This window comes from Oncorhynchus gorbuscha, linkage group LG19, assembly GCF_021184085.1.
Source record: "Oncorhynchus gorbuscha isolate QuinsamMale2020 ecotype Even-year linkage group LG19, OgorEven_v1.0, whole genome shotgun sequence".
Classification (NCBI taxonomy): domain Eukaryota; kingdom Metazoa; phylum Chordata; class Actinopteri; order Salmoniformes; family Salmonidae; genus Oncorhynchus; species Oncorhynchus gorbuscha.
The window spans coordinates 22,436,849-22,456,715 of record NC_060191.1 but is presented as its reverse complement, the minus strand read 5'-3'; the positions used below and the strand labels follow the sequence as shown (position 1 = coordinate 22,456,715).

The window sequence follows — 19,867 nt, the reverse complement described above, 5'->3', positions numbered from 1 at the left end:
TGAGGATGTGATACTAAATTTCAGATTTAGAAGAGGAGAAAAATGTGGGGTTTGCAGAAAAAAGCGAGTTGGGAGGAGACAGGAAAAGAGATGAGTTATCTTTTATCCCCCTTCTTCAATTATTCAACAGGATATAAATATGAAGGAGTCGGGTGCTCTCAGAATAGATGTCAGGAGAGGAGGGTTAGGGAGATGGGTACCAAAGCCTGTGTTATAAGAACATCTCTGGTTTTACTAAAGCTGAAAATAGAGGTCAATGTTGTTAAAAACGACTTATTCCTGCTTTATTGACATAGGATTTGAAGGCTTTACAAAGGCTTAATACTGGCTCAAATTGCACATTTTGGAAGTCTTCCATGTTGCTTATTGCCTATAAATACTTACCGATTAGGATAACTCCATAACGCTTATCATAAAATTAAAGCTCTTAGATTTGCCATGATCACGATTTGCTGGCGTGGGCCAATACCTCAACATGCATCTTGGATAAGGAGATGTGTGCGTGAGAAAATTACTTTTACGCACGGTAGGCTTACCTACGTACGTCTCTCCATCATGACGTCGTGAATTAGCTGGAGATTGTATTGAGAGAGAAAAAAGGGAGGGAGTGTAAGGATTCGGTGTTTCGTCGTACATGGGGAAGCGATTGTATATAGTGCGTGTATTTATATGTACATTATTCGTTTCTGACTTTTCACCATACGAAATTGAAGTAGATGGCAATAGACTGATTAATACGGTTTATTTTGACATTCAATGTATAGCCTATGCATGGGGACCGGATTGTACATTTGTAGCCATAAAAACATAGCCATACAATACGTTGCAAAGAAGCACATTTGACCAAATAATTCGAAATTTGGGTGTTCCCAAACGAGTCGCAACCGACGGACATACGGTCATCTTGATTGACCGCGTTGAAAGTATTTGTAAGTACACATGATTACATGCTACAATCTCTTACTCAGTATGCAACCTAAACAATCGTGCATAATTCTAAGGAATCAAGCTTGCATAGATTTGATTGTATTATATTTGTATTCAGATGACGGGTCTACTCTAGCCTATGTAATTTGTATTCTCGTAAATGACAAGTTTCGCCAAGCAGGAACGACTGTACATGTTTTTTTTTATCGTAGCATAATATAACACACAGTCCTACCTATTAATGACGCGAGTTTATCTTTAGATATATTTTGCACATTTTCAGTTCATGTTTTTAGGCTATGGGAATGAATGACATGCTAGAATTGACATGAAATCCGAACTTCTCAAATCTGAATTCTGCAAACGGATATAGGGCTGGCCTTCTTCGATAGGCCGTCAAGGATTCCCGGCCGTGTCAACACGGACCAGCAATTACCAGTAGCCTTCTGTTTGTAGCACCCTTAGAGCGACCCTCATTAAAGCGTTTGTAGGCGATATCAGTCCAGTGAACGTGTCTCGATGTTTAAATCCACCTGCACACCATTGTAAACATATGGCTATTTTTCAATTGCTTTAGCATGTTTCTAATAGCATATCAGACGTGGCTTGCTTAATAAATAAACTACATCTCTTGGATGAAATGTTGTGTGTCGCCGTTTTGGTCTCTGGCTTAGATTCGTATCTGTGATGCCGTGGATGCTGTCCATGGTCCTGAAATATCTGTTTCTCTATGCTCGTCCCAGTTGGAATCTTTTGTTCAGATACATCCGCTGTCCATGGTGCTGCAATTAATTTTGCTGCACCTAAAGCTACAGCACAGCTTGTTGATTTAATATAGGCCACTGACATTACCATAATATTTATGAAGCTGGCTAGCTTGATATATTTTAAGCTGTCTGATCCATACCACGCTCACACAGTTTGCTTTTATGTTTCTCAGTATGTGAGGAGTGTCTCCCACTGTTGTCCATCTCTCTCTCTCTCTCTCTCTCTCTCTCTCTCTCTCTCTCTCTCTCTCTCTCTCTCTCTCTCTCTCTCTCTCTCTCTCTCTCTCTCTCTCTCTGTCTCACACATACTTTTCATTGCATTTGCATTTCCCACCTTTTCTCTCTTTCTCTCTGTGTCTGTCTCCTCCTGCATGCTCTTGTTAGTGCTCTATAAATTCACCATAATGCTAATGAAGTATCCAACAGTGTCTGTCTGTCTTCCTCCACTACCCTTCCCTTCCTTCCCACCATCTGTCTCACTGTGGAGCTTTGTTCCTCTCTCTCTCTCTCTCTCTCTCTCTCTCTCTCTCTCTCTCTCCATCTCTCTGTGTGACAACATGATGAAGTTGCATTCATTATTCAGCACTTCAAACGAGTGGCTATATTTAGGTGTATTTATACTTTAGTATACACTCGTATGGCTGGTGTGTCGGCTGTGTTAGCACTGAAAACACACTGTTGGAATGAGTGAGTGGTCTTGACCTACCCCACTCCATTATGCAAAGGGTTATGGCAGAGTGAGTTCTGCTCTCATACTGTCTCATTATAGCGCATGGAGCGACTACATATTAGTAACAACTAACACACTGGTCTTTAGTGGTAGGAGTACTACTCACTAAACTGCTGTAGGTGAGGTTTTTGTTACTAGATGAATAGTGTACATATGAAGGTTGGTGTATGTTTTTGTTTGGTCACTGGTTTAGATGATCATCTGGGTTGTCCTTGTCAATGGTTATGAATTACACTACCGGTCAAAAGTTTTAGAACACCTACTCATTCATAAAAAAAAACTATTTTCTACATTGTAGAATAATAGTGAAGACATCAAAACTATGAACAAAAAACACATGGAATCATGTAGAAACCAAAAAAAGTGTTCAACAAATCAAAATATATTTTATATTTGAGATCCTTCAAAGTAGCCACCATTTTCCTTGATGACAGATTTGCACACTCTTGGCATTCTCTCAGCCAGCTTCATGAGGTAGTCACCTGGAATGCATTTCAATTAACAGGTGTGCCTTCTTAAAAATTAATTTGTGGAATTTCTTTCCTTCTTAATGCATTTGAGGCAATTAGTTGTGTTGTGACAAGGTGGGTGGGTGGGTGGGGGGGGGGGGGGCTGTATACAGAAGATAGCCCTATTTGATAAAAGACCAAGTCCATATTATGGCAAGAACAGCTCAAATAAACAAAGAGAAACAACAGTCCATCATGACTGGACACATCTGAACATCAACTGTTCAGATGAGACTGTGTGAATCAGGCCTTCATGGTTGAATTGCTGCAAAGAAACCACTACTAAAGGACACCAATAATAAGAAGAGACTTGCTTGGGCCAAGAAATACGAGCAATTGACATTAGACTGGTGGAAATTTGTCCTTTGGTCTGGAGTCCAAATTGTAGATTTTTGGTTCCAATCACCATGTCTTTGTGAGACACGGTGTGGGTGAACGGATGATCTCTGCATGTGTGGTTCCCACCGTGAAGCATGGAGGTGGTGGTGTAATGGTGAGGGAGTGCTTTGCTGATGACACTGTCTGTGATTGATTTAGAATTCAAGGCACACTTAACCAGCATAGCTACCACAGCATTCTGCAGCGATACGCCATCCCATCTGGTTTGGGTTTAGTGGGACTATCATTTGTTTTTCAACAGGACAATGACCCAACACACCTCCAGGCTGTGTAAGGCCTATTTTACCGAGAAGAAGAGTGATGGAGTGCTGCATCAGATGACCTGGCCACCACAATCCCCTGACATCAACCAAATTGAGATGGTTTGGGATGAGTCGGACAGCAGAATGAAGGAAAAGCAGCCAACAAGCATATGTGGGAACTCCTTCAAGACTGTTGGAAAAGCATTCCAGGTGAAGCTGGTTGAGAGTATGCAAAGCTGTCGTCAATCAAATGTATCTATAAAGCCCTTTTTACATCAGCCGATGTGAAGGCAAAGGGTGGCTATTTGAAGAATCTCAAACATAAAATATATTTTGATTTGTTCAACACTTTTTGGGTTACTACATGATTCCATATGTGTTATTTCATAGTTGTGATGTCTTTCTACAATGCAGAAAATAGTACAAATAAAGAAAAACCCCTGAATGAGTAGGTGTTCTAAAATGTTTAACCTGTAGTGTATGTGTTTGATAAGACTGTCCCATTATGAATGTTGTTTCCTCCAATGAACTTGAGGTTTTTGTTACAATATAATGACTGTACTACTGTGTAAAGGCTGTTTAAAACTACCTTCCCTCTCTGTCGCTTAATTTCATTATCTTCTTACTTAATCCTTTAGTCTCTCTCTCTCTCTCTCTCTCTCTCTCTCTCTCTCTCTCTCTCTCTCTCTCTCTCTCTCTCTCTCTCTCTCTCCAGATTCAGAAATGGCACAGCTATTGTTTCTTATAATTCTGTATGCTCTGCCATCTCTTGTTGTGGCCATGCATAATTCGACAACTGGAGGTAATTATTGTGTTTGTGTGTGTACATGTGCGTGCAACTTGTGTTTGTGTAAGTGTGTTAGCAGTTAGAAAAACCGTGGAGATTGCAAAATGACCTAATGAATGGAGAATGAATGGAGGAAGGCATTAGATGAAGTGATGATTATAATTGAAGTGTAATATATCTCATGACTGTAATGTAGACTATTGTAAGTGATTATTCTTCCACTCATCATGTCTTTCTCTTGTCTCCTGTTTAGGCTGTGCCATCATCCGTCCTCCCAGAGATGGAGGCATCCGCTACAGAGGCCTGACACAAGAACAGGTACAGTACTATCAATACCATCACAGTACAATTTGAAGAAAAGATGCTATCTAGAACCTACAAGGGTTCTTCGGCTGTCCCTATAGGAGAACCCTTTGAAGAACCCTTTTTGGTGCCAGGTAAAACTATTTCCATAGGGTTTTCGACAAGGAACCCAAAAGAGTTATACCTGGAACCAAAAAGGGCTCTTCTGTGGGGACAACCGGGGAACCTGTTTGGGACCCTTTTTTCTAAGGGTGTACTACCACTGTTATCACAGTACTATCACTACTATCACAGTACTATCACTATTATCACAGTACTATCAGTTCTACCTTTAATCATATCCAACCCTAGATAAAGTAGAAATAGCTCATATATTTTCTTGTCAATTCTGACGTAATCGCCCCTTTGGTTCTCTCTAGCATGGCCCTATTTAGTGTCTACTATGTTGTTGTTGTCCTAATCATAGCAACGCATTGAAGCCTATAGGAAAAATGACTCATTAGTCAGGTGATGTACATATTTAAAGACATAGCTAAACATCAATCTATGTCATCTATTTATGTGTGTAGATCCGCAATGTGCAGATCCTACCAGTGGACTACGAGATAGAGTACATCTGCAGGGGGAACAGGGTCATAGTGGGCCCTAAGGTCAGGAAGTGCCTTCCCAACGGCACATGGACCGACATCACACTGCACAGCAGATGTTGTAAGTACTCTCTACTTTATTTACAGCCTACCCGCTTGACTTCAGTGTCACTCTAAGGGTAAATCTAAGGGTAAATCTAAGGGTAAATCTAAGGGTAAATCTAAGGGTAAGTCTAAGGGTAAGTCTAAGGGTAAATCTAAGGGTAAATCTAAGGGTAAATCTAAGGGTAAATCTAAGGGTAAGTCTAAGGGTAAGTCTAAGGGTAAATCTAAGGGTAAATCTAAGGGTAAATCTAAGGGTAAGTCTAAGGGTAAATCTAAGGGTAAATCTAAGGGTAAGTCTAAGGGTAAATCTAAGGGTAAATCTAAGGGTAAATCTAAGGGTAAGTCTAAGGGTAAATCTAAGGGTAAATCTAAGGGTAAGTCTAAGGGTAAATCTAAGGGTAAATCTAAGGGTAAATCTAAGGGTAAATCTAAGGGTAAGTCTAAGGGTAAATCTAAGGGTAAATCTAAGGGTAAGTCTAAGGGTAAATCTAAGGGTAAGTCTAAGGGTAAATCTAAGGGTAAATCTAAGGGTAAATCTAAGGGTAAATCTAAGGGTAAATCTAAGGGTAAGTCTAAGGGTAAATCTAAGGGTAAATCTAAGGGTAAGTCTAAGGGTAAATCTAAGGGTAAATCTAAGGGTAAATCTAAGGGTAAATCTAAGGGTAAATCTAAGGGTAAGTCTAAGGGTAAGTCTAAGGGTAAATCTAAGGGTAAGTCTAAGGGTAAATCTAAGGGTAAATCTAAGGGTAAATCTAAGGGTAAATCTAAGGGTAAATCTAAGGGTAAGTCTAAGGGTAAATCTAAGGATAAATCTAACGGTAAGTCTAAGGGTAAATCTAAGGGTAAATCTAAGGGTAAATTCCCTCTTCAATGCTTGTCAGATGGAATCCCTGGATTGACTGGACTATATTACTGCCACCACTTAAGGATATCTTTGATGTATCATTGATTATTGTGCGCCACTCTGCTCTGTAACTTAGTGCTCATGTCATCAACAATGACTATGACAAAATATTTGTCAACAACCTATTTTTCCTGATGAAAACTAATGACGATAACGAGAAGACATAAAAAAAACTACTGAAAATGGTAACAAATTCGTTGTCATTTCAGGTGATGAAAATGTAACGATATGAGAATTCCACACGAGACAAATGCACATTCAAATTGACATGAAGCTCCTTTTCGTCTGTTCTTTCCAATCATACATATGCATGCCTTTGCAGAATATGTAATGCAATCCTCTCTTTGGCAGAATGAACATCTTTCAGTTGCATGGTCTGATTGAGCTGATCTGCCCAGTTCTCCCACACATGTCACTTCAGTCACCCATCATTTTTTTTAAACTGATGCATAGCCAGCAGGCCAGGACACTTCAATTGTAACTAACCTTTACTAGAAACAATCATGTTTAATCTATCTTATTTCAATGTAGACTATTTTTGCTTTGATCACATCAGATTGAGAGCTCTATTTTCCCATGTTGCCTTCTTCATCTGTGTTGATCCTCTCATTGTCAGCAAATGTGAGCGCAGTGTATTTCAGATTGGAAATATTAATGCTATTTGCTGAGTATTATGAGTATTAGCCGACCGCCTCCGAACGGCTCAGAACGGGACTTGACAGGAAGCCTATGGCAGGAGCGGACGAAACAACCACTGGTTTTAATTGGCTGATCTCTCAGCCCATCACCATCTAGCGCAACCCTTAGAACCTCCCTCAAAATGTGCTGCATTCGGGGGCAACAAAGTGAACTCGATTAGCTCGTGCAATATGGATATTCCAGAGTCTGCTATATCTGAAGTGTATAAACAGCATTCAGTGACATCGTGTTACAGGACAGCTAGCAGAGTTACGTTGGCTAGCTATTAGCATGAACGGCGATATGTGATGCACCATAACAAAACTTTTCTGCTTTGATTTGGAGCCACTCCTCATAGTCGTGTGATTTGCTCAGAATTTGAATTGATTATCATGTCACTCAGCAAATCCCAAACGGTCCCCACTGTTACCAGGCTCTATGCATCAGCAATTGGAGCCTGGAGACAAGGTTAGGAGTACAGTAATAATTCTGGCATTGTTGGAAAGCTCAGATTCTTCCCCTTTTAAAGGAATCACAGTTATTTACCCCCATCCAATGGTTATGATTGGGAGAAAAGAGCTGTATAGCTAAATTGTTTAACCTCTAGCCAAGGCTTCGTAGTTTACAGTGGGGCAAAAAAGTATTAAGTCAGCCACCAATTGTGCAAGTTCTCCCACTTAAAAAGATGAGAGAGGCCTGTAATTTTCATCATAGGTACACTTCAACTATGACAGACAAAATGAGAAGAAACAAATCCAGAAAATCATATTGTAGGATTTTTTAATGAATTTATTTGCAAATTATGGTGGAAAATAAGTATTTGGTCACCTACAAACAAGCAGGATTTCTGGCTCTCACAGACCTGTAACTTCTTCTTTAAGAGGCTCCTCTGTCCTCCACTTGTTACCTGTATTAATGGCACCTGTTTGAACTTGTTATCAAATCAAATCAAATGTATTTATATAGCCCTTCGTACATCAGCTGATATCTCAAAGTGCTGTACAGAAACCCAGCCTAAAACCCCAATCAGCAAGCAATGCAGGTGTAGAAGCACGGTATATATCAGTATAAAAGACACCTGTCCACAACCTCAAACAGTCACACTCCAAGACCAAAGAGCTGTCAAAGGACACCAGAAACAAAATTGTAGACCTGCACCAGGCTGGGAAGACTGAATCTGCAATAGGTAAGCAGCTTGGTTTGAAGAAATCAACTGTGGGAGCAATTATTAGGAAATGGAAGACATACAAGACCACTGATAATCCCCCTCGATCTGGGGCTCCATGCAAGACCTCACCCCGTGGGGTCAAAATGATCACAAGAACCTTGAGCAAAAATCCCAGAACCACACGGGGGGACCTAGTGAATGACCTGCAGAGAGCTGGGACCAAAGTAACAAAGCCTACCATCAGTAACACACTACGCCGCCAGGGACTCAAATCCTGCAGTGCCAGACGTGTCCCCCTGCTTAAGCCAGTACATGTCCAGGCCCGTCTGAAGTTTGCTAGAGAGCATTTGGATGATCCAGAAGAAGATTGGGAGAATGTCATATGGTCAGATTAAAACAAAATATAACTTTTTGGTAAAAACTCAACTCGTGTTCGGAGGACAAAGAATGCTGAGTTGCATCCAAAGAACACCATACCTACTGTGAAGCATGGGGGTGGAAACATCATGCTTTGGGGCTGTTTTTCTGCAAATGGACCAGGACGACTGATCCGTGTAAAGGAAAGAATGAATGGGGCCATGTATCGTGAGATTTTGAGTGAAAACCTCCTTCCATCAGCAAGGGCATTGAAGATGAAACGTGGCTGGGTCTTTCAGCATGACAATGATCCCAAACACACCACCCGGGCAATGAAGGAGTGGCTTCGTAAGAAGCATTTCAAGGTCCTGGAGTGGCCTAGCCAGTCTCCAGATCTCAACCCCATAGAAAATCTTTGGAGGAAGTTGAAAGTCCGTGTTGCCCAGCAACAGTCCCAAAACATCTCTGCTCTAGAGGAGATCTGCATGGAGGAATGGGCCAAAATACCAGCAACAGTGTGTGAAAACCTTGTGAAGACTTACAGAAAACGTTTGACCTCTGTCATTGCCAACAAAGGGTATATAACAAAGTATCGAGATAAACTTTTGTTATTGACCAAATACTTATTTTCCACCATAATTTGCAAATAAATTCCTCAAAAAATCCTACAATGTGATTTTTCTGTATTTCTTTTCCTCATTTTGTCTGTCATAGTTGAAGTGTACCTATGATGAAAATTACAGGCCTCTCTCATCTTTTTAAGTGGGAGAACTTGCACAATTGGTGGCTGACTAAATACTTTTTTGCCCCACTATATATGGTAAATCATGGCTGACATTGGTTACAATCGGCCGCAATAGCAATGTGTCAGCTATATTCAGGGATAGTAGGCCTAGTTGGACAAGTCTAGCTGAATGTGCACATGATGGAAGTAAGAGGTAAATACAAGATATATACAAAAATATGTGGTCACCCCTTCAAATGAGTGGATTCGGCTATTTCAGCCAACCCATTGCTGACATTTGAATACAATTGTGCACACAGCCATGCAATCTCCATAGACAAACATTGCCAGTAGAATGGCCTTGCTGAAGAGCTTAGCAACATTCCAACATGGCACAGTCATAGGATGCCAACCTTCCAACAACTCAGTTTGTCATATTTCTGCCCTGCTGGAGATGCCCTGGTCAGCTGTAAGTTCCGAGCAGCTGCACACAAGCCTGAGATCACCATGCGCAATGCCAAGCGTCGGCTGGAATGGTGTAAAGCTCTCCACTGGACTTTGGAGCATTGGAAACGCATTCTCTGGAGTGATGAATCACACTTTACCATCTGGCAGTCCGACTGACTAATCTGGGTTTGGAGGATGCCAGGAGAACACTACCTGCCCGTATGGATAGTGCCAACTTTAAAGTTTGGTGCAGGAGGAATAATGGTCTCGGGCTGTTTTTCATGGTTTGGGCTAGACCCTTTAGTTCCAGGGAAGGAAAATCTGAACGCTACAGCAGACAATGACATTCTAGGCAATTCTATGCTTCCAACTTTGTGGCAACAGTTTGGGGAAGGCCATTTCCTGTTTCAGCATGACAATATCCCCTGCGCACAAAGTGAGGTCCATACAGAAATGGTTTGTCGAGACTGATGTGGAAGAACTTGATTAGCCTGCACAGAGCTCTGATCTCAACCCCATCGAACACCTTTAAGGGATGAATTGGAACGCCGACTGCGGCTGAATGGAAGCAAGTCCCCGCAGCAATGTTCCAACATCTAGTGGAAGCCCTTCCCAGAAAAGTTGAGGCTGTTATAGCAGCAAAGGGGGTACCAACTCCACATTAATGCCCATGATTTTGTAATGAGATGTTCGACGAGGAGGTGTCCACATACTTTTGGCCATGTGGTGTATTAATGATTTAATTGGGAAAAAAATGCACAGACTAAAATGAAACAAAAATTGTCCAATTTTCTTTGGTCAACTGATAATAACTAAAACTAACGAAGAAGGAAATTACTAAAATGTGACTGAAATATCTTTGAAGACTAAAACTAAATAGAAAAAAGCTGCCAAAATGAACACTGGTACCGTAGTAGCCTGGGTGCCAATCTGTTTTCTGCTCTCTTGCCAAGTCCTTATAGAATTGTCATGCCATATTTGTTCCATAAGGAGTTGGCATGAGAGCAGAAACACACTGGCAGTTAGTACATGTCTTGTAAATATGACTGCTGTCATTCCCACTAACCTTCCTCCCACTACTCTGCCCATCTCTCTCCCAGTGCTGCTGTGCCCTCGTGTGTGGACGTCCCTGGAGAATGGGAGGGTGGCGCTGAAGCCCCCTGGGCCACCGGTGGAGGGCACCGTGCTGCACTACAGCTGCCATGCTGGCTTCATGCTGGAGGGCAGGAACATCACACACTGCACCAAGCTGGGCAAATGGGACTCACCCAAACCTGTCTGCCTCTGTAAGTGCGGAATGGAATCCCAATCTTTTCCTGTTATTCATTTGTGATATTAGTGTTGATATTAAATGCTTTGATTTAGCTTTGAAATGGAGAAACAACACATATACTCCATGGAAACATACATAGACAAACCTATATACGCTGAGTGTACAAAACATTAGGCACATCTTCCTAATATTGTGTTGCACCCTTTTGTCTCTCAGAACAGCCTCATTTTTGTCGTGACATGGACTCTACAAGGTTTTGAAAGTGTTCCATAGGGATGCTAGGCCATTTTGGCTGGGTGTCCTTTGGGTGGTGGACCAATGTTGATACAAACTGTTGAGAGTGAAAAACCCAGGAGCGTTGAAGTTCTTGACACACTTAAACCGGTGCGCCTGGCACCTGCTACCATACCCCGTTCAAAGGCACTTAAATATTTTGTCTTGCTCATTCACCCATTGAATGGCTCGCACACACAATACATGTCTCAATTGTCTCAAGGCTTAAAAATCCTTCTTTAACCTGACTCCCCTTCACCTACACTGATTGAAGTGGATTTAACAAGTGACATCAATAAGGGATCATAGCTTTCACCTGGATTCACCTGGTCAGTCTATGTCACGGAAACAGCAGGTGTTCCTAGTGTTTTGTACACTCAGTGTACATTGATATATTGTCATTATAGTTGTGTGTCCATGCATGTATTCTACAATGGTGTATATGCTTTGTTTTGTGTGCAAATCATAGGTGTGTATAGGTAGAAATGATAAGTATTCAGCTTCTTTGGATGAATGTCAATTGTATTTCCTTGACTCCTCGCATCCTCTCTCCTTGCCTCCTTCTCAAAACACAACGGCGGAGAAGATCAGAGGTTCCTCACCTCGGTTCCTCTCCTCATTCTGAGAAGGAGACAAGAAGGGAGGATGCGAGAAATCCAAGAAATCCAATTGACATTCACCCCCCTGTTCTGTGTAGTTGTCTTAAACAGGGAGTTATAGTACTGCCACCTGGTGGACACAAGCCATATTTTATGAATAATTGTGAATGATTGTGTAATACCCAATGAAAGTGACATCAATTTTACATCTGTGTTCTCATTTTGTAGGCTCAGAATGTTTTGTTCAAATGTATATGTATTTTGGTATGAATTTACTTCAACGTATTTGACGTCGAAGAAGAAGCACGAAGCCGAGAATTTACAACCATCTCATTTGAACTACACACATGAACTACATCTCCCACCAATCAGCTGTATATTTCTTTATTTCGTAAGCTTGCAGGTCTCCATTTAGTTTTTATATTGTTTTCATTTTCAAAAAGTACTGGCTGGCAAAAAAAACTGTAATCTGAGATATAAAACATTAGACGGCCTGTAACTAACTGGTTCTTATCATCCTTATTGCCAAGAGTGTGCAAAGCTGTCATCAAGGCAAAGGGTGGCTACTTTGAAGAATCTCAAATATAAAATATATTTTGATTTGTTTAACACTTTTTTGGTTACAACATGATTCCATATGTGTTATTTCATCATTTTGATGTCTTCACTATTATTCTACATGTTAGAAAATGGAAAAAATTGAATGAGTTGGTGTGCCAAAACTTTTGACTGGAAGTGTATATATATTAAATGACCGCGTTTTCATGAATTTTATGACAGAATCTTGAAGCCCATTCAAGAGATTTTGGGACATGAGCTGCAAAACGTGGACCCGTATAAATCAGCTCGGCTATAGAATCTGGCCCCTCTCTTTCTAAAATTATCCACCGCCATTGTTGCAACCCCTATGACTATGTCTGTTCAACCTCTCTTTCGTGTCGACTGAGATCGCTAAAGATTAGAAAGGTGCCGTGGTCATCCCCCTCTTCAAAGGGGGTGACACTCTAGACCCAAACTGTTACAGACCGATATCCATCCTGCCCTGCCTTTCTAAAGTCTTCGAAAGCCAAGTTAATAAAAAGATTACCGACCATTTCTAATCCCACCGTACCTTCTCTGCTGTGCAATCCGGTTTCCAAGCTGGTCACGGGTGCACCTCAGCCACCCTCAAGGTACTAAATGATATCATAACCGCCATCGATAAAAGACAGGACTGTGCAGCCGTCTTCATTAGACCTGGCCAAGGCTTTCGACTCTGTCAATCACTGTATATCGGCAGACTTGGTTTCTCAAATGACTGCCTGGCCTGGTTTACTTCTCAGATAGAGTTCAGTGTGTCAAATTGGAGGGAGGGCCTGTTGTCCGGACCTCTGGCAGTCTCTATGGGGGTACCACAGTGTTCAATTCTCAGGCCGTCTCGTTTCTCTGTACATATCAACGATGTTGCTCGTGCTGCGGGTGATTCCTTGATCCACCTCTGCGCAGACGACACCATTCTGTATACATCTGGCCCTTCTTTGGACACTGTGTTAACAAACCTCTAAACGAGCGTCAAAGCCATACAACTCTCCTTCTGTGGCCTCCAACTGCTCTTAAACGCTAGGAAAACTAAATGCATCCTCTTCAACCGATCTCTGCCCGCACCCGCCTGCCCGACAAGCATCACTACTCTGGACAGTTCTGACTTAGGAATATGTGGACAACTAAAAATACCTAGGTGTCTGGCTAGACTGTAAACTCTCCTTCCAGACTCATATCAAGCATCTCCAATCCAAAATTAAATCTAGAATCGGCCTATTTCTCAACATTTCCTATTTCGCAACAAAGCCTCCTTCCCTCACGCTGCCAAACATACCCTCGTAAAACGGACTATCCTACCGATCCTCGACTTCGGCGATATCATTTACAAAATAGCCTCCAACACTCTACTCGACAAACTGGATGCAGTCTATCACAGTGCCATCTGTTGTGTCACCAAAGCTCCATATACCACCCACCACTGCGACCTGTATGCTCTCGTCGGCTGGCATTCTCTACATTCGTCGACCCACTGGCTCCAGGTCATCTATAAGTATTTGCTGAAGCCAAGCCTTATCTCAGCTCACTGGTCACCATAACAACACCCACCCATAGCACGCACTCCAGCAGGTATAGTTCACTGGTCATCCCCAAAGCCAACACCTCCTTTGGCTGCCTTTCCTTCCAGTCCTCTGCTGCCAATGACTGGAACGAATTTCAAAAATCGCTGAAGTTGGAGACTTAAAATCTCCCTCACTAATTTTAAGTGTCAGCTGTCAAAGCAGCTTACCGATCACTGCAGCTGTACACAGCCCATCTGTAAATTGCTCATCCAACTGCCTACCTCATCCCCATATTGTTTTTATTGACTTATTTTTGCTCTTTTGCACACCAGTACTTCTACTTGCACATCATCATCTGCACATCTATCACTCCAGTGTTCATTTTCTAAATTGGAATTACTTCGTTACTATGGCCTTTTTATTGCCTTTACCTCCTTACCCCATTTGCACACACAGTATATAGATTTTTACATTGTGTTATTGACTGTACGTTTGTTTATCCCACGTGTAACTCTGTGTTGTTGTTTTTTGTCGCACTGCTTTGCTTTATCTTGGCCAGGTCGCAGTTGTAAATGAGAACTTGTTCTCCACTGGCCTACCTGGTTAAATAACGGTGAAATAAATCAAAAGAAGAAAAGAAAAGCGGAAGTGGCCGTCACTTCCACAGGGTATACAGACAATACAGTAAAAGTAGCCCGCATACTGATGTTAATATAAGGAGCATGGAGTACTGTACATGTGTAGTGAGGAACACGTATAGTGCATCAATCCATGAAGAATGAAACCATTCACAAACATCACACAGTGTTAGTGTTGCATTTACATACACTACCAGTCACCAAACCATTTGTACTATTAACAAATGTCATTTTGCCTTTTCTATTTGCTTGCCATAGATGACAGAAACTACAAAGGTAAGAGAGATCGGTTTTGGTTGGGTTATCTGTCAATGTCAAAGCTCAGTGAAACAAATGTTGCAAAAAGTTGTAATGCTTCTGTTAAGCACAAGAGGGCAGTAGTACATCATTTCTGAGCAGGGTGCCTTATGTTGACCAGTAATTCTGCTGGTGAAGGATTTAAACTGATTAGAATTAGGGAAAGGGGGATGGATACCTAGTCATTTTTCCAACTGAATGTATTCAACTGAAATGTGTCTTCCACATTTAACCCAACCTCTCTGAATCTGCCTTAATCGACATCCATGTCTTCGGCGCCCGGGGAACAGTGGGTTAACTGCCTTGCACAGAGGCAGAAAGACAGATTTTTATCTCGTCAGCTCAGGGATTTGATCCAGCAACCTTCCGGTTACTGGTCCAACACTCTAACCACTAGGAGTAGAAATGACACACAGTATGCTATAGTTAAATTGTTGTCCTTGTGGCGTTGACAAGATGATTATTTGTTTGTCAGTTTTATTAAAGATTATTGCTTCCTTAAAGAGGCTACCTGTTATATGCCTGTCATAAGATACCGGGATAAAACTCAGATTTTCACTAATAATATTTTTTATGATTATTATAAACCATTAACAACAACATTACGCACTCATTTCAACTTAGTCTTCTCCTGCGCCAACCTGTCCTATCAGTGCATAGAAAGCACATTTTCTTCCAAAATCTCCATGAAATGTGAGCCAGACTTACTCTCTCCTTTTCTCTCTCATTCACTCTCTTTCTCATTCTCATTCTCTCTCTCTCTCTCTCTCTCTCTCTCTCTCTCTCTCTCTCTCTCTCTCTCTCTCTCTCTCTCTCTCTCTATCTCTCTCACTCACTCTCACTCTCTTCATTCTACTTTTCACTCAGTGTGGTATCAACACCCACTTACTGTCTTCTTAGCTGGGTAAAGGTTAACGCGCAGGCCTGTCTGTGTCTTTGTGGGGAGATGTGTATGTGGGTGTGTGTGGAGGTGTGTGTGTGTTTGTGGGGGTGGGTGTGGGTGGGTGTGTTTGGAGGTGTGTGTGTGTGTTTGTGGGGGTGGGTGTGGGTGGGTGTGGGTGGGTGGTGTGGTGTGTGTGTGTGTGTGCGTGTGTGTGTGTGCGTGTGCGTGTGCGTGTGCGTGTGTGCGTGCGTGTGCGTGTGTGCGTGTGTGTGTGTGTGTGTGTGTGTGTGTGTGTGTGTGTGTGTGTGTGTGTGGGTGGGTGGGTGGGTGGGTGGGTGTTAGCAGCAGTCAGAGGAAGTCAGAAAAATCTCTCTTCTGTGATCTTAAGGCCTGCGTTCTTATAGGTTAACCAGAATAGGGATTGTACAACACTGGATTCCACCACTGATATACAGCTGATATAATAGATAGCTCTGGGAGAGGTGTTGCGACAGTGTTTTGCTTCTAAGGCTGTGGGCGACATTTTAGTCACACATACGAGTATAGATCTGTACAAACAAAATCTGCACCGTAAAATTACAATCTGCAGCGTGATTTAATTTGAAGTTTCGCTTCAACGATGTGCCTTATAAGGAGGAGATTATTTAACCAGAGTTAAAGGGGCAATCTGTAGTTGCTACATCCACTTTTGGATTTATACAGTATGTGTAAAGGTCATACCACATCAGAACCCAAAATACAGTATAATCTTGTTTTACTCCAATATTTATAAACAATACAACTGTAAACAAACACTGTATAGCTTAAAAACATAAAACTACGATCGGACTATCATAGATGGTCAGTCCCTGCATTCATAGCTCTGTCTATGAATTTGAAAGTGGTTACATTTCTCCAGCCCCATCCCTCATATTTACCAAAACCAGTGGCGAGGTGACCACTTTGATTTGGTTTTTGTTTGAATAGCAGATTGCCCCTTTAAGTAAACTCTACCATGCACGCAATCCAATTGAGAGTTGCAGTATTTGGAACTAGCATTGTATTATTTGTCATACCGTCTATTCAAACAGTTTTTTTTTGCACAGTGCTCTTGTCATGTCAAATGTCGACCCCATTATGTGCTGTTCAGTGTTTGCTGGCATATAGAAGGCCGCGTAATGGAATCACATTTAAATATCAGGTGTGAATAATACATGGTATGCTGCAAAGTTCAGACAGGACTGAGAGAGGGAGGGAGGGAGGGAGGCAGGGAGGGAGGGGGAGAGAGAGGGAGGGAGGGAGGGAGGGATGGGGAGAGAGGAGAGGGAGGGGAGGGGGGGAGGGAGGGAGAGAGAGAGAGAGGGAGGGAGGGGGAGGGAGGGAGGGAGGGAGGGAGGGAGGGAGGGAGGGAGGGGGAGGGAGGGAGGGAGGGAGGGAGGGAGGGAGGGAGGGAGGGAGGGAGGGAGGGAGGGAGGGAGGGGGGAGAGAGAGAGGGAGGGAGGGAGGGAGGGAGGGAGGGAGGGAGGGAGGGAGGGAGGGAGGGAGGGAGGGAGGGAGGGAGGGAGGGAGGGAGGGAGGGAGGGAGGGAGGGAGGGAGGGGGAGGGAGGGGGAGAGGAGTACTACGTCATTGTGGGCTACAGATGGCTCAGCGGGTTAGAGGTTGGAACATGCATGGTGCTGACTGGCAACACAAGGGCTGTGAGTTGAATTGCCACCTGTGCCAAGTATACTGAATAACAGTTAGTAGCTTTGGGTCTGCTATTGACTATTACTGTATTCAGATGCAATTCAGTAGTAAGTCCACTCCACTGTAATCGTATTGAGGTGGAGTAAGGAAGGTGGCTATTTCTCCATCACACAATCTATCCCAATGTGCACAATACGAGTTTTTCTACAGTGATATTACATAGAGAACCTAAAGCCAGCCTAATTGTTCAGCAAAGGTGGAATACATGTATAGCATTGGCTTTACTCTCTTGTCCCCAGAGTGCCAGTAGCTGTTGCCAATGAGTCAGGTGTTACATTTTAGCCATGGAAGAGGTGGAGTCATGGGAGGGGAGCATTACTGACTAATTCTATCATTCTATTATAGCTGGTTCTAATTCTGTTATGGATATTGGCCTACTGGGGGTATGAGAGCCCTGTCTCAGAACTGACAGTGAAACGGTGGGTCTGCGTCCCAAATTGCACCCTATTATTTATAGTACACTATTTTTGACCAGAGCTCTATTTTATAGGGAATAGGGAGGCATTTGGGACGCGGTCAGTGCTGCATTGGCCGATTAAAGGGCAATGAGAGGAGGCTTTAAATTGGACAGACGGTTCAAACAGCAGGTATGCTGTAGCCTGTACAGTAGCAGCCCTTGGCTATACATCACACAGACTGACTACAGGTCAGCTTAGATGAAGGGAAAAGGAGAGCCGGGAGATTGATGCAATGACAGGTCCACTGCTTTAGCTGATTTCTCAAAATAGCCCTTGAGGCATTTAATTGTCTTTCTTTCTATTGGCTTGTGGGCGTGTGAATGAATGTCCTTTCATTGGTTATTGAGACAGAACTGAGAAGCATGTGAGGCATTGTTGTGGTTGAGAATCGATTTGGCTCACTGTCAATCTAAAGTCTATGTTGATTTGATATTCCAATATTTGATTTCTATCAGTTTACCCTCTATTTTCCCAGGTTAAGTTAACATAGTCATTATATATTGATTTGAATAATCTATTGCTTGCAAAAGATAAATTAGAGAGTGACAGATACCGATAGTTTGCCAATACTATTTGATTGTAGAAACTAGGTGCTGCAAACTTCTTTGATTGTAGAATCCAGGTGTTGCGCACGCACGCATATACACACACACTATTCAAAAGTTGGTAAATAGGCACTGCAGTTTATAGTGCCCCCCCCACTTGCTCTTTCGATGTCTCTACACATTCACCGACTAGCAAATATCATCAGTGCTGTCCTCGCTCATACACACATGCACACACACACACACACACACACACACGCGCACACTCATAGCCTCTGCTGCAGTGGATGATGTACCTTTCGCGTCTCATTCCGTTTAATCCTCTACAATTGGAAATACGTGTCGTTGCACGGACAGATTATTTTAAAATCCTGAAATTACGCATAGTGCGATTTGATTTTATTAACCAGAGAATAAGAACAATTCAAACGTTATTCGCAACCCGGAGCTCGTTTTCTGCCGTCTGGACTGGTCGGGCACGCATACCTTTCGGTGCAAAATCATGGCGATTATGAATCATTAGAAATAACGAACTAGAATTATTTTAATGTCTGTCTAATATTCTCCATCGCGACGGAAGGGGAAACTATCCTGCCTCATTAGCTTTTACAGCACTTGAATAAAACCATTCAACTTATTTGCTGGACCCAATTAATTGGACACTTCATCTTAGGTTTTGGAATTATTGAACTCTGCCTGCTGAACAACAAAAAGAGGCAAACGTGGTTTCCAAACAAGTTATACCCTATTTATAAACCCAACATTCAACGTCGATAAAAACATTAACTATTTGCGTTGTATATCATCCGCCTCTGCACTGACAAATTGTCAGTCGAAACGATTAGTCAACTGAAATAATATAAAGAGCAGGCGAGCTAGGCAATTTCTTATTGTTGACTAACAATCTTAAACTGTCTGTTAGCGAGGAGACCAAGTGAATCCACTTTTTGGAGAGCACAAAGTTCTTCAATGAAATGCTATTGCGATTCATTGCAAATTCACCTCAAGGCTCTGTAAACTTGAATTACAACACAATCTCCTATTATTCTAATACGAACCCAACTCCACTGCAACATTCGGATATTGCTCCAATTCAATTTACCTGACCATGACGACAATTGGAAAAAGTCTGCGGCAATTATCGAGTGTCGCGTCCGGCCATATTGCACTTCGAGCATCGCTCATCTTACTTCTCCTCTCCTGTCCGTGCCCGTCCTTAGGCAAGAAGAAACTCTACATCGGAGCTCTCTTCCCCATGAGCGGCGGTTGGCCGGGCGGCCAAGCATGTCTCCCCTCTGCGCAGATGGCTTTGGATCTGGTAAACAACCGGACGGATATCCTGCCGGATTACGAACTGGAGCTGATATACTACGACAGTATGGTGAGTAGATGTTGGATCAAATAGATCCATTGTTGTGTTTAAAAAGTGGAAGTCACATAAGCAGAAGATAATAAAACG

The 19,867-nt window shown here is 42.4% G+C and overlaps 1 protein-coding gene across 4 annotated transcripts in view; it reads left to right on the top strand.

The window, feature by feature from the left end:
- The first annotated feature begins 36 nt into the window (after positions 1-36).
- The window catches only part of LOC124005457 (gamma-aminobutyric acid type B receptor subunit 1-like), a 51,102-nt gene continuing 31,271 nt past the window's right edge, over positions 37-19,867 (top strand). Inside the window, exons 1-7 of one of the 4 annotated variants that reach the window (XM_046314743.1) lie at positions 37-655; positions 4,290-4,376; positions 4,615-4,679; positions 5,234-5,372; positions 10,735-10,920; positions 14,757-14,774; positions 19,629-19,789. In XM_046314743.1, the coding sequence (XP_046170699.1) occupies positions 4,298-4,376; positions 4,615-4,679; positions 5,234-5,372; positions 10,735-10,920; positions 14,757-14,774; positions 19,629-19,789 (648 nt within the window). In that variant the 5' untranslated portion in view covers positions 37-655; positions 4,290-4,297. Of the gene's footprint in view, positions 930-3,736; positions 3,785-4,289; positions 4,377-4,614; positions 4,680-5,233; positions 5,373-10,734; positions 10,921-14,756; positions 14,775-18,004; positions 18,103-19,628; positions 19,790-19,867 lie in introns of those variants that run through there. The other 3 variants (XM_046314742.1, XM_046314741.1, XM_046314744.1) reach the window with 3 other exon arrangements.